General features: G+C 44.8%; 1 protein-coding gene across 2 annotated transcripts in view; it reads right to left on the minus strand.

Annotated features, from left to right (window-relative positions):
* Positions 1-316: 316 nt before the first annotated feature.
* Positions 317-15,331, minus strand: part of LOC135899518 (beta-1,3-galactosyltransferase 1-like) — a 57,177-nt gene continuing 42,162 nt past the window's right edge. The window contains exons 1-2 of one of the 2 annotated variants that reach the window (XM_065428790.2): positions 9,959-10,054; positions 317-3,235 (exon numbers count right to left, since the gene is read on the minus strand). In XM_065428790.2, coding sequence (XP_065284862.1) covers positions 2,108-3,235; positions 9,959-10,018 — 1,188 coding nt within the window. In that variant the 5' untranslated portion in view covers positions 10,019-10,054 and the 3' untranslated portion in view covers positions 317-2,107. Of the gene's footprint in view, positions 3,236-9,958; positions 10,055-15,331 lie in introns of those variants that run through there. The other variant, XM_065428791.2, reaches the window with a different exon arrangement.

Genomic DNA, 15,331 nt, shown 5'->3' on the forward strand with positions numbered 1-15,331 from the left:
ATATACATACATATATATATATATACATATATATATATATATATATATATATATATATATATATATATATATATATATATATCCCTCGACTAATTTTTTAAGGAGCAGGCCGCGCTGCAAAGTGAGCCCCCCCTGAACGAAATTTCCGGCTACGCCACTGGAGTAGAAATAGCCTCACTAGCTTCCGAGGCTTAAAAGATTTGTAGCAACCCGTCTAACGAAACGAGCAAGCGAACTACGTAATCGCACCACAGCCGTAACTATCGGCGGCGGAACCTCAAAGCGAAATGTGGAACTGACAAAGATGGTCTTTGAACAGCATCATATTACTCTTTATTTTCAGTGAAACAAAAATTCTTCAGGCAATTCATGAGGTGCAATGAAAGAAGATACTTGCATTTCTTTCTTCGTTTGAAGCACTGCCATAAATAAACTTTTGGCACTGGTCTGTGAAAAAGACGCACATGGCAGCGCAAGTCGATGTGACGACTTGTGAAATTTCTAACTTCTAGGATTTTTGAGATTCTAACACATAGCACTGTCCTTGTGTGGTAAGAAATAACACAGACACAGACGATGGCCTTTGGCCCTCTTCATCACGTGACAGAAACATGGGCAAACATCGGTGTTCGACCAACAACATTCCTCGGAGACTATTTAGCTCCGCCTGCCTACCATGAACATTATATCAGAAGACTATACAGGTGGCCACAGAATCCTATATCTGCTTGAACAGACGCTCTCACTAGTGACTTTTTGTATATATGCTAGCGTTCTATAACTAAGCCAACCATACAGTGGTGTGCTTCATTGACTATCAATATCTTAGGCTGCGCTGAGGTTTACTAAAAGAACTCTATCAATGTTACGCCACACGAATTTAATATGGAAACTAACACGGAGCACGTAAGTTTTAGCAGTGGCTAAAACTACTAAGAGTTGCTGAATTTTCTCACCCAACGGTGAAATAGGAACAGTAATAAAATCACAATATAAGGCCGACTTCACAACCAAACAATTTTTTTAAACCTATTCTTCTGTCACAACCGCAATAACACCTACAATGTCTCCGCATCGCGATTCAACCGCCAGAACCAGTGCACATTTGAAGTTACTCAAAAATAAATAAAAACAAATAAAATAACATAAACCTCAGGTATGTTCGGGCTATGCGCTCGACAAAAACAAAACTCCATCGCACAAAGTAAGAACACACCGGAGACATTACATTGTGACAATTGGGCCGTCTGGGTGTACTGGGTGCGAAATGCACTTTAATTCTTAACGCCACACGGCCATCTCCTGCGTTACTTTCCGAAGCAACTTGCACTCCACTGAACTTGAGTGAAGTTCGAAGTTTCGCGTGTAATGTGCTTGTGAGCTGACTGTTTTTGTCTTGGTCTGTGCTGTAGATACCTCAAAAAGTCCTTACGGGGTATCCGTTTCCATTAACAAAAAATAATAACGATGTATATCGACGGAACATTTCTGGTCCCTAGGTATACTGGTGTGAGAACGTTCCGTCTCACGCAAATGAGTGATTGCGTACTTAGCGGCACAGAGCGCCGAAATCGCCACACAGTTGTGGTGTACGGCGTTATACTTTGAAACAACACAGCACGCAAAACAGGCAAATTTCTCGGACGGTGAACGATCTGGAAGCGCACACTTGCATACAAAACGACTTCCTAAGCATAATAGGAAGAAACGGACAATTTAAATTAAATGGCGCCACGTAAGCATCATGAGACGGCGCAAAATAAGATGGCGAAAACAACCCCGACACTGGGGATGGATTCTTAACATCACATAAACACGAGATGCAGAAAATCAGCAGTACGACTGCACTCAATCGATGTCGCTCAGCCGTGTCCATTGCATGATGCCCGGTGAGTGTGCAGCAACGCGCTTCACGAGAATTCTTGGCAGGTTCGCGAGATGTCGCTCGGTACGAGCGAATTGTGACACAACCAGCAGTGATCATGGGGAAATCGTAACTATCAACTGCGGCGCTGAAACAGCCACTGAACTCGTAAACGAAACCGAAAAGAAGGAAGAGCAGTACGAAAACAACACAACACACAACAGCGTCTCCATCGCCTCGCCGTCACGTGACGGCAGATGACTTGCGACAGTAACAGAAGTATGCGAAGTCGAACAAGAGCCGCTGGCACACAAACTCGGTGCCCCGTAGCTGATCATGCAAGGCGAACATCTCCTTGGCGGTCGTGTAGTGCGCGGTCACCGCCCTCTTCACCTCGCACACGGATTCGATGCGCAGCGAGTTGAACCCTTCGACTTGGACGCGACGCACGCCGATGCTCTCGGCGCACGAACCAGTGATGTAGGCGTCCTCGATCGGGAACGGCCTCACGTGTCCTGTGGCCCGGTACAGCGCATCAACGACGTCGCCTCCGATGACGTAGGCCGAGCCACCGACGTAGTCCGGATAGATGTCGCCCGGGTACTCGTCGGACGTCACGTACCACTTGTTGGTCAGGTCACGAATTGGCTGGCTCACCTGGTACACCTTGCCGTAGATGGCATCCGCGGAGCGGGACTGCATAGCAGCGAAGAAGTTTCCTGCGTTCAGGTACGTGTCGTCATCCACTTTGACCACGAACCGAACGCCGGGGCAGAACTGCGTCGTCCACCGAAGCATCATGATGGACTTGAGCGTAACGTTGCGGTACGAGTCGAAGAACCCCTCCTGAATGACGTCACCGTGCACCGAGGCCTCGCTCTCGACGGCCGACTGGAGCCTCGAGTCGTTACCGGCGCCCAGCAGGAAGGCTAGCCGGTTGCCGGTGAACGCGAGGACGTCGCGGCCCCAGGTGTCTCGAATGGCATTGCGCCGGTCGACGTTGCCCATCGCGGACGATATGAGGAATAAATAGTCGATGCGGTGCCCATGCTTGTCCGTGCCGTTGCCGCGGCACAGTCGCTCTTGGTTGATGAGGTACTCAAAGGGCTGGCTGTACACACGGCTGCTGGGGAATGTTCGATGAGCCAGCGGCTGCTGCTGAGACTGCCTGTAGCCTGCTGCCTGGGACGCCAGCGGAACGGGAAGTGGGTGGGCCGACGACTGGCGCCGCGCAGCGATCGCCCGACTGTCATGGATCCGCGTTGCGCTGCTGGCAAAGTGAGCCAGGCTGGCGAGCACCATGACAGCGGTCACGCCAGCGGCCGCGAATCGGGCGAAGCGCCGTTTCCTCAAGGACCACATCGGGGAATCCTGCGAGTCGGAAGGAAAAAAATGAGAATGTGAAGAAACAGCGTTAGTTTATCGATAGTTCTAGAAGTAGAGCCTTTAACGAGCCAACAGACAAGATATCTACTAGCACCCCCAGTGTTCCGGAGCGATATGTCTATGGGCTCTCCTAACTAGCTTCTACACGTTTTTCTCGCCAGGAACGCCACAGGAATCTCCATGCATGCCTCCGTCACTGCTTTTGTCACAGTACTAGTCACGCAAGAAACTCTTTCAGTAGTTTACACAGATTGCACTCCCCTAGCAGCAAATGATTTTAGCTAAATAATCAGCTGTGAAATGTACGCAGAAATGTTATAGGCACATCAGCTTTGGTTTATTGTTCAACGTTTAGCTTAATGCTTTAATTCTTAAGGTTCAGCTTGAAGCTTTATTGCTTAATGCTTAGCAAAGGAAGCATCACCGGGTCATCCCAGACGCCATGAAGCGACATTGACGGAGCGGACAAATCTTAACATTTCGAGTTCCGATGAACTCTGTTTGCTCGTATGTAAAAGTAAGAATACACTAACAGTTAATGAGCTGTTCTTTTTAGAGCGCAGCCCTTGGGCGCCCGTTCCTGCGGCGAGCGTTGGCGTTGTCCCTCGTAACCGAGCAAACGAACACAGCGAGGGATGGAAGCGAACGAGGAGCGCAGCGGGAGACGGAAAAACTGCGATAGCGAAGAAAGCGTGAGGAGGAAAGCGGAGGAGGAAAGCGGAGGAGACGGGTGTCGCGAAAACGTGAGAAGAAAAGCGCATGGCCGCGCATGACGGCGTTTGCGGCGATGATGGCTAAGAGATGGCGCCAGAGTAGCACGGAAACGGACGGCGGCGGCGGCGGCTGCTGTGAATCGCGCCCACGTGTCACCCACGCGTCGCCTCTCGCGATCTCCCGATTAGCGAGGCAATCGCGCCCCACATCGCTACGTCTGAAGCATGCCGCGCGTACCCGCCGTGGTTGCTCATTGGCTATGGTGTTGGGCTGCTGAGCACGAGGTCGCGGGATCGAATCCCGGCCACGGCGGGCGCATTTCGATGGGGGCGAAACGCGAAAACGCCCGTGTACTTAGATTTAGGTGCACGTTAAAGAACCCCAGGTGGTCGAAATTTCCGGAGTCCTCCACTACGGCGTGCCTCATAATCAGAAAGTGGTTTTGGCACGTAAAACCCCATAATTTTTTAAGCATGCCGCGCGACACTGATTGTCCACGCCAGCGAATATATGACGAAATGAAGACACGTATATAGCTGCGCTGAAATTTTTGATTAGGGGGTATCGTTATCGTCGGTGAATTTTTTTTTCTCTTGAATACATTTGCGAGGCATTACCTGTGGCGTAGCACACACCATTCAGAAGTACGCGTTCAACTCGTACTCCGTGGAACAGCGCTCTACTGGCCAAAAAGGATTATTACGCAAGAGTTGGAACTTGCTCACCTCGACGATTTTAAGCAGTTAAACTATCAAATAAATGGAGAGAAAAAATTTTGCCATGCCATTATTTTAACAGCAGGCCAGACAACACGTCTGCGATGCCAGCACCAGTGTGAATCATAGATGGAGTCATATGCCGACTTCTGCGTAGATCTTAAAGCTACGCTAACGCCTATATTAGACTACTAGAATCGTCCAGCAATGTCTGACTGCGCCATAGTGTGTGTGTGTGTGTGTGTTTTTAAATTGATGTACAGCACAAAGAGAAATACTGCTCTGTGCCCTCAACAGTACAAAGTAAAGCACCAGGATAATGAAAATTGGCTTTAGAGTTGCTGGGCAAGGACTTCATATAAAAATTTTCTCGCCTCCTACGATTGCTACATTGGTTTTGCTTTTTCTTTGCTATGACTCCAACTAAATCAAGGATAAAGTGGCCGAATGTCAGCGCAAAGCTTGTAGTAATTATGATGAGCTAGCATTGTTGTGAACCCATGATCAGCTGTCGCAGCTTCATAGTTCTGTTGTCACAGCAGGCATATCCATTGGTATCAGATCTTTCGACGTTGTTGCATTCGATTCCATAAAGGGGCACCAGCCACGACATAATTCGCGTTCGCCGCAATGCTTGAAGCAATGTTCTGAAATGAATGCTGCACATGCAAGTGAACCTGGAATACGTCATGCCGCAATATACACAAAGCCGAATGTAATCGACGTTATTCAATCCTGCCAGCGACTGCTGTTGGAGTGTTCTATAGGCTTTCTAGGTGCAAATCCACCCAGAAGAACACGCACGACAGTCAACTACACTGTAAAAAGTTTTCACCCCTAAAGGTGTTTTCTTGTCGCACTTGTACCGCTAGGGCCTTGCAAAAATTTATAGATCACTACAACGTGGGTCTAACTAGGCTTGCGATGACAAAAGAGGTAGTTGAAAACTACGTAATCATTCTGACAGCCTTGGGCGCACAGAAATATCCGACAGAAGAATCATATCTGTCCCTGTGCCATTCTCTTGTCGGATATTTCAGTGTGCCCAAGGCTGTCAGAATGATAAGGTAGTTTTCATCTACGTCTTTTGTCATCACTCGTTTAGTTAGAGCTCCGTTGTCGGCCTCTATAAATTTTTGTAAAGCCTTAACGATAAGCGTGCCACCAATGCGACAAGAAAACACTCCTAAGGGTGTAAATATGTTTACAGTGTATTTGGTGACACCCTGTTACCAGCTGCTACAAGAAATGTGCATCAAGACCGCTAACCTGTCTAAAAGATCAGCAACCGGTACTGCGAATTATGAGAAGATAGCATAGGTTTAGTGTGCATGATTGTGACCGCCTGTTCCTTCAATTACCATTCGTGAACACAAACAACAAATACTCTTTTTCTTACCTATTCTTACGTCTGACATCAGGAAAGTCGGTTTCGACTCCCTGCTTTGTATGAATCATCGTACCGATGTTGTAACTTACCGCCTCATAGGCCTTCGAGTCATTCCCTCAATAATAAATGTTTTTACAACAGTATCTCAAAACGTGCAAAATGATCGTACAGGGAAAAAGACAAAAAGCAGCAACGGTAAGGCATAGAAAACTTAAGAGGTACAACTGAGCTCAACTGAACAGCAATGCGTGTAAGCGCGCGCAGTAAGAGTGCACTAATCTACAGCCGACACCCGTGAAACTTGTCCCAATTGCATGGCTCCTGCTACTAGGCGGACGCTTATCACCTTCTGTCATGGCGATATAAGTACACTGGCACTCGGAATATTAGGCACAATATGGCCCCCGACTCGAGCCTAATTTTACAGAAGACTTTACTAGCCGGATAATTCACAACAAATGCGCAAACAATTGCAGTATCTGCAACATAAAGGGCTGCTTGCGTTTATTTCATGCCATTAAAAAAAAGATATTTACAAAACGTGTCTCGACGCAAATCTGCCGAAATAACGATAAGCCTACAAATACTTATTCACGTACTTGAAGAGTCACCAAAAGCTCAGCGAAAAGCACTGTACTTCACCGCGGTGTTTACAGTGCCACACGCAGAAAACATACAGTATAGTACCTTACTCACTTGACGTGAAAGGTCATCAACGTACGCTGACTGCATAGCAAGCACAGAGCGCGCCAAGTTCTTTGTCGCATTCGCTTCACAACACTGTGTCAAGCCTATCGAAGGAGAGTCACTGCCGTGCACTGTTTCGCTGACAGCTCGGTGGTGAAGTGGCGGGTTTGGCATATTCGCAGCGATTCGTAGCAGCGCGAAGTCGCTGGAACGCATCTGCGCAGCCGTGGCACCTTACCGTAGAACCCGCATAACGGCTGCTCCGCTACGCTCTTTACGTAATTGCACTTCGGCGCAGGGTAAAAGAAAGGAAGAAATACAAAATTCATGTCGTACGGCACGCTCGATAGCCGAGAGGCCGCTATTAATCCATCGCCAGTATAGGAGAACCTATTAATGGAAATCACGTGCTCAGAAAGTTTGACGCACCGCAGCGGATTGTGAGCGGCCGAGGAGCACGGTTCGTGAGGTGAATTGAAGTGCACCCGCAGTAATCAAGGGGCAAAGAGAAAACAGTATAGGGCACAATGGGAGGAAATGGGGGCACGGTCGAATGTCCCGTCAGTCGAAAGGTTTGGTCGAATCTGGCTCTCTGCGGCCAAATGCCCTAGAAATGGGGTCGTTTCCCCACGTCGGTTGGGCGTGATTTCAACCAGTAGATCACTTGGATTTGGCGCGTGTACAAGTGTGCCGGTGCGTGTTATGTTATGAATTATGCATGGCAGTGAATGTTGGCGATTACAAAAGCCCTGTAGTATACAGGGACCCGCACACCTCTTATACTGTTTGGTTCTCGTACTGGGTCAACTTGATGACTGTAAACATTCTGCTTCACCGGTATTCAAAAGTATCCTCTGGAATAAAACTGTTTCGCAGATCAAAATATGAATATTTAAACGGTCGATATTTGTTGATCAAAACAGTTAGCAGTCATTGAAAAAAGTAATCAGCACTATACCTCATAAGGTGCCAAGGTAGGCTTGAATTATAGTATAACGTCGCGTAAAAGAGAAGCACCCTACAGAAACAGAATAGAGGAAAGGCAGGGAGGTTAACCAGACGCACGTCCGGTTTGCTACCCTGCAATGGGGGAAGCGGATATTGCGATTAAAAGAGAGAGAGAGAAGTGAAAGAAGGCACACAGCGTTTTTATTTTTTCAAAGCTGCAAATAGAGGTTGCACACGAAAATGGCTGAGTGGCTGGCTTTCACACAGCGAGCTTTGGTGTGCATCGTGCTAGTGACTGACGACAGCGCTTAATTGTGCGGCACACAGCGTCTATATGATAGTTAGCGGCGGTCTTCTTCTCGAAAAGGAGTTCGACGATCAACGTTTATCAGGAGTGGGTTAACCATGCAATTATCTTACGATATTAATATTTGAAGTGCGCCATTTGATTGCCTGGAGTGCTACGAGGGGGGCGGTACACGACAAGTTGTACACAGGGTGTTCCAGCTATCATGCAGGAAGCTCTTTAAAAATGCGGGTAATTAAATCCGAATAAGACCATGCGTACGTAGTTCGGAGTGAAGTTTAGGAGCTGTCGGTGTTGTTTCTTTAGTCTGACATCTACGCGTAGTTATTTAAAGGTAATTAGGCCGCTTTCATTTTTGTTGTTTAATCGTCAATACCTCCATTAGGGAGTTGTAGAGAATTGTAAGATACGTCAAAATGATTTTTTTCAGCAGGGTGTACAGATCGCGTCTCTTATTTTTCTGCCAAAGAGTGAAATCCCGGGAGATATGAAAAAAAAAAGATCATGTGACTACGCACCCGCGCTCACGGGACAGCAACGCCATCGAACAGCCTCAGTGGGAAAGCAAGCTGTGCTACTGGGCCGATGAGCGAGAAAAGCAACACGCATGTTCTATCCATGACGTGCCAACAGCTCCCGTCAATTACTGTGTATCAACATCAAGAAAACTCCTTGCCCTAAAAGACTAGCCAGAACGGCGAAAACGCAGCTCAACCGGGATGCACTATATATACCTTGTGACCCAGCTAACGTTAGCGAATGTGTTCAACGAAACAAAAGAAAAAATAACGTGGTCCATGATGCAATTATAAAGCTTGTGGTGCCATATTGTCAGAGGTCTGACGACTGCACACCATAGGTCTCATAATTATAACATGCACCATGTATGTGTATATATATATATATATATATATATATATATATATATATATGTATATATATATATATACACACACACACGCAGTGCGCCATCCATCTCACCTAGTCCTGCTAGCCCGCCCACACAGCTCACCGTTCACACCGCCGTACTGTATCGCGGAGTAACTCGAGGAGCAGCTGAAGCCCGTCTTTACTAAATATCCAAAATCATCGCGGGAACAAAATGTTACTGGCGCTTTTATGCGGAGTCATTCTATGCTTCAGTCCATCTATTGATACTCTTTACGTTCAGAATAACAATTCAGGACACTATAACAAATAATGGTTAATATATGTTCGAGTGCATTTTTATGAAACAACGAGGAAGCGAATCCACAAAGCTTTTCTTTTGTAAGTACTCTCTGACATTGGTCGGTCGCCTTCGCTCTATACGGCCAGCATCAGGATTGGCTGTAATTTTCTCTGCGACACAATTCCAGAATAAGCGCGTTCTTGTGAACATGGGCCCCGTTCTGTGTCAGCCAGAGCTTGACATCGATACGCTAAGTTCTGTTTTTCAGCGCGACGTTGGAGTTTGCGCTTACTCTGGGCTGTAGGGCAGGGTGGCTTCAGTTCTGTGCATTTCCTTAGTCACCCAACGTAGGTGCTGTGGAGACTGCAACGAACGCAAGTGACCGAAGACTGCCTGTTTCACCGGTCTTTTTCGATCGATAAATAGTGCTAGCAAAGATAATGACGCCATAGACACCACGCTGGGCATGCACGTGAAATTCAGTCACTATACGTCCCTTAAATAATTTTTAACGCGTAGATGAGTCTAGCCTTCTTGCATTTTTTGCGACCTGCATGTAATGTCCCGCTACATAGTGTTAATTTATGGTTAAGCTAAAACAAACTACAGGTAATAGCGCCGGAAAGTGGTACTAAACGCACCAGTGCAGATCACGAATGTGACCACGCCAAGCCTTACATATATATACGCGCGCACTAGTAACAACTTCAGCGGGAATTCCAGCATACGGTGAATAATTCTATACGTAAAGTTGTGAGAACGCTTTCCAACTTACAGCAACGTCATGTCTTATAACTCCGCACAAGAACGACATGAGAGCAATCTTGGAGCCCATAACACCTGACCGTGCATTGCTTCACCGCAGAAAGCATCCCTACCTTGCTTCCTAACTGTGTATAACATGCGATTAGAGGTACGCGTGACAATAAGAACTGGTTCAAGGAAGACGTACAGAAATGCTGTTGCGGACACCGTTACATTCCTGGCAGGCAGGCAGCGCCAGCTGCTTATAAGCGGGAAACTTGTCACAATATCACATCTATCATCTGTTTGGCCGCCAGCTGGACCGTAGTGCGCGCTGCTTTCCCCGCGATCGCCTTTCCCTCCCGCCATATACGTCACAACACGCTGGACAATATGACGGGACCTTGCGGTACAGAGTGCTACAGCAACGCTTGTGAGCGGCGCATCTAACGTTGATATTCTGGGAAGGACACTAACGCTTTCTGTAAGAAAAAAAATCTAATTCAGCACGCTACATAGCAGCTTTAGTTTCGTTAAAACAGATGAATGTTGTACGGTCACTACAAATTTAGTTAATTAAATTTCGGGACAAAAATAAAGCTCGACATTTACTGATATACATATCGCTAAATCTACAAATTATTTTGCCAACACTCGCCATGCTACCAATTCTTCTTTTCTTTTACTTTAAGAACTATTATTTTTATTTTTGATGTTGTGGAAAGCATCGTATGATAGAAGTTACAGGCCAAATGAAATTATGGTTATAGAACAATATTATGATAAAAATCGAGATTCACGAGAGTAATTCTTTCTTTCTTTCTTTCCCATCCTCTAGGATAAAGGTGGTCGAGGTAAAAGCTGCATGCAAACAGCACAAGGATCCCTCGACCCCCGCACAAGCAGCAACAATAAGAGGCATACGTACATGGTCATAAAATTCTGGAGCACTTTCACAAGGCAGCAGATAAATATGGAATATGAATTACAATATAGAGAAAACAGAAATGTATGTAACGCAAATTTCAAGATAATCTTAGAGCTTCAAAATGAAAAAAATGGCTGTGGCTTAGCTAAGGTTAAGCCCAAGATGCGAAGCATACTAGCCTTTATTTTAGTTGTTGAACCACTGTTTAGTCTGGTGAACTGCTGTTGCTTGGCTATACTTGGTTCGGTTAGACGAAGAAACAACTCATGCAGGTGAGCGCACGAGCTGAGACCCGGCTATATAGCTACGCGGCCGCAAGTGAGCGCACGAGTTGAGCCTCCGCTTTTGCAGCTGTTATGACGTCATATGGTAGCTACGCGGCCGCGCGCGGCGCAGCAAGGAAGAGCGTGGTTGTGCGGCTAGTATGCTTCGCATAATAGAAGCAACTCAATAACAAACATAGCAAACTTAAAAGAGAATAGACCCACATATGAGACGCGCAGCAATGAACAATGGCTCATACCCTCAATGGTAGCTACGCGGCCGTGCGCGGCGCAGCAAGGAAGAGCGTGGTTGTGCGGCTAGTATGCTTCGCATAATAATACAGAAGTAGTTCTAGGGCATTTTCACAGAGCAACAGATCAATATAGATTCCAACACACTGTAAACAAATGTATATAATGAAAACTTGTATATTGTATATTGTAGCTCGTATATTGTATATATATTGTAGCTTCAATATAAAAAAAATTCGGAAATACGTCAAATGATGTGTTCAGATTAATGCAGTGTTAAAATATGTTAGCGAGTGGTGGAACATACTTACTAGGGGTGACGGTACACGAGCGATTTGAATTCTGACAGAGTTAGGTTGCTAATTTTTATGCCTCTATAATGTAAACTATTTAGAAGTTTTGGCAGGCGACACTGAAGCATTTGATCGCCATTACTTCGGGACCGAGGAACTTTCCACATCTCTGTGTGACGAGTGAGTCGCGCAGGTTGACACGGTTCTAAATTAGCTATTTCAGCGAACGTCTTGCAATGTCTGCGATGACCGAGATAAAATTGCTTTATTAGCCATTGGGTATATATATTTTGAATTTTTTGGAAGATTATACTTTTCAGGACCAGGTTCCGTGTGCTCTGTACATGGTAAGTTTTCAATAATACCTAATATTTTTTTTTTGTAGTAGCAACAGTTTGTTAATGTTCGATTCAGTTGTAGAACCCTATACCAAATGGCAATACTGATACGGGAGGCTAATAATGCATTGTATATTCAGGGCTTTATTGACGCAGGAAAAGTATATCCATTTCGACTTAATAGGCCCACAATGCGGCTAACTTTGTGTGCTGACGAAGTTAATCTGGTCATCCCACAGTAGATGGCAAGAAAAATAAACATCAAGAATCTTGATAGTACTAACTATTTAAATCTGTGCTGAATTGAATGTTACACTTAAGTCTGATGGAATACGTGTACCTTTAGTTTGGAAAATAACGGCTTTTGTTTCGGTGGCACTAACTTTAAGGAAGTTCTGCCCATGTGCTCAGCTTTCTAAGAAAGCTGCTTGGCGAATATTTGCTTGGCAAACAAACTTCTTGGAACAAACGGGGGATATATATATGCTAAGGTCGTCAGAGTATATTATGATCTTTGCCTCTTCATGGAAATATGCAACATCATTCACGTAGAGGTTGAAGAGAAACGGGCCGAGTATGCTCCCTTGAGGGACGCTTGAAACTGTTTCCTTTAGCTATTAGTTATTATTAGCTATTCCCTGTAGTTATTAGTTAGACTTTAGTTATTGACACAAACTGTAGTCTGTTTGTGAGGTAAGATTTGAAAAATTCTAGTGCGAGGGCTCTTATACCGTATCTTTCAAGTTTTTGAAATAATATGTGATGATTAATAAAATCTAAAGCCTGGGTAAATTCTACAAATATGCCACTGGTCAGAAGTTTGAGTTCAAAGTTACGGAGGATTAATTCTTTTTGGTCGAGAAGCGCGAGCTCCATTGACAAGTTTTTTTTGAAAACCGTACTGAGCCTTTGAGAGGAGTTGCTATTTCGAAACAAACGAGAACAACTGCTTTGTAAGAAGTTTTTCTGAACAGCTGGAAAACATTTGGAAAATAGAAATTGGTCCGTAATTTTGAATGTCTAATTTATTACCCTTACTATGCAGAACTACAACATTTGCAATCTTCATTCGAGAAGAAAATGTTGCTGTGGAAATACACAAATTGTAAATATAGACTAAAATAGGAGCTATATCATGAACGACATGTTCGATTGGTCGTATCTGTAAGCAATCGTTGTCACAACTGGAGGTGTTACGAAGGTGTTGGAATATGTAACAAGCGTCCGCAATGTTGCATGGCTGTAAGAAAATTGTGTTTTGGTTGAAAGGCAAACGACTTTCCAGTGGCTCTGATGCCTGCATAAGGCCTTTGTGCACGAAGTAATGATTAAGCGCATTTACCATTTCCTGTCCAGTTGTTACATGTCTATCTATGGATTTTTTTCCCTATTTGCTCAATGGTTTCTTTCCGTCCAGCAATAGCTTTTATCTTCTTCCACAGTTTGTCACAGTTTCCTACACAGGATAGAACTTGTTGCAAAAAATATTATTTCTTTGTTCTCTTTAATTATTTAGACAGTTTATTACGGAAAACCTTAAATTATTTCAAGTGTACAGGTTCGTATCTTGATGAACCTGGCAAAGAGCCTTACTCACTTTTAAATTTTAATTAATAATTGTTTAGTTAGCAGCGGCTTTTTAATGCTCTTGCGGCAAATCGTTTCTTGAGAAACGAAGTGATTTCCGTATATTGCCCCAAATTTCTCTAAGCAGATTTTATAAGCTCCTTCAGCATTAACTTCAAGAAAAATTTCGTTCCAGCAAACCTGCTTAAGTTCCGAGTGGAACATTTCTAAAGAAAGTTGAGTTAGTGGTTGGAAAGCGATACGTATTCCTTTTAAGTTACGATCACTACATTTTACGTTAGCAAACAAACAAATGGCCCTATGATCACCTATTGAACTATTTAAACAGAACTTGTAGTGTATGACAGGTCATAATGCGCCAAAAAAAAAGGTCAGGTATAGTCACAGACGTTGAAGTCACTAGTCACTGACTCTATAGCATTGAACATTCATTCGAAGTAAGTGCTCCTTCAAAACTCATTTTCTTAGCCGTTTCCACGCTCATATCGATCTTGAAGTCTTCACGAATGATGACCCTTTGCCTCCTCTCGCTCACCGTAGTGAGAAAATGATAAAAAAAGTTAAAAACGATGATGGATTGCCATCAGGTATAGCAGACAGCAAGAATTCTATAGGTATCAATACATTTCATAGTCACTAGTAATACAGAAAAATTCAGGTATAGGCCACATGACATGACAGAGTCATCTACTAATAACGACACACCTCCTCTACGTGTGCCTGACCTATTCAAATAAAATATTTGCTTTTTTAGGAAGCTTAAACTTAGCAACTTAATTATTATGACGAGTTTCGCTTAGCATTACATCACGGCATGCATTTATATAATCAAAAAGCTTTCTAATTTGTCTACATTATTTTTTACCGACTGTACATTCTTGTGAAAGAAACTTAATCCCTTTCTTCAAGTGTGGAGAAAATCAAACCATTCATCCACAGCAACGTGGCCTGAGTGCACCATGGAGGAAACAACAACTTACTGGCGAAAAGGTGATGCTTATGCACTCAGGTTTTGAATGTCTTCCTCGCACTTTATCACGACCGCCGTATCACCGGACGCACTGCTCACAAGTGCTTTACCGTTTGTATACCTTACAACCTCGAACCGCAAGTGCTATGGCAAATCACAGCGGTTTTTATTCTCCACCAGTCATTTTCGGGTAAACATTAAATTTATCGTGGCAAATCAAGAGACCCGACGCCGGGGCGCAACTATGGGCTGTCCAGAGAGCCCACGATGGGGCGGTATGGAATGGCCTGACTGTCCTAACGTGGGAGCGCCCCGCAGCGCGCTGAGTCGCGTACCACAGGAATTTCATGAAAGTTTTGCATCCATCCGTCCAACACGTCCAGCACGCCGCTTCGCCGGGGCTACGGACATCTTGCGAACGAAACCAAGAGCCATGAGACGTAAAAATAACGTTGGTGGGAGATGTGCATGTCGTTCATTTTGCCACATGAATCTCTAATGGCTTGGGAAAGAAACGCGCCAAAGTGAGCGCTCAAAAGAAGCTAGACGCAGCCTGAAATGCAGCGCTGCTTGCGGTAGCGTTCTTTATATAGCGTATACAGAGCTGCATTAAGGAAACAGCATTTCTGAACGAACCACTCCACTGCATAGTTGAAACAACAGCAAAATCTTCTTGCTCGGGGCTTGGTTGATACCTATACTTGCATTTGCATGGATGGGCTAATACACGAAGGACACATGAACAAGAACACCCAAGACGGTGCCTGTTTTAC

Source organism: Dermacentor albipictus, chromosome 4 (assembly GCF_038994185.2).
Source record: "Dermacentor albipictus isolate Rhodes 1998 colony chromosome 4, USDA_Dalb.pri_finalv2, whole genome shotgun sequence".
NCBI classification, from domain to species: domain Eukaryota; kingdom Metazoa; phylum Arthropoda; class Arachnida; order Ixodida; family Ixodidae; genus Dermacentor; species Dermacentor albipictus.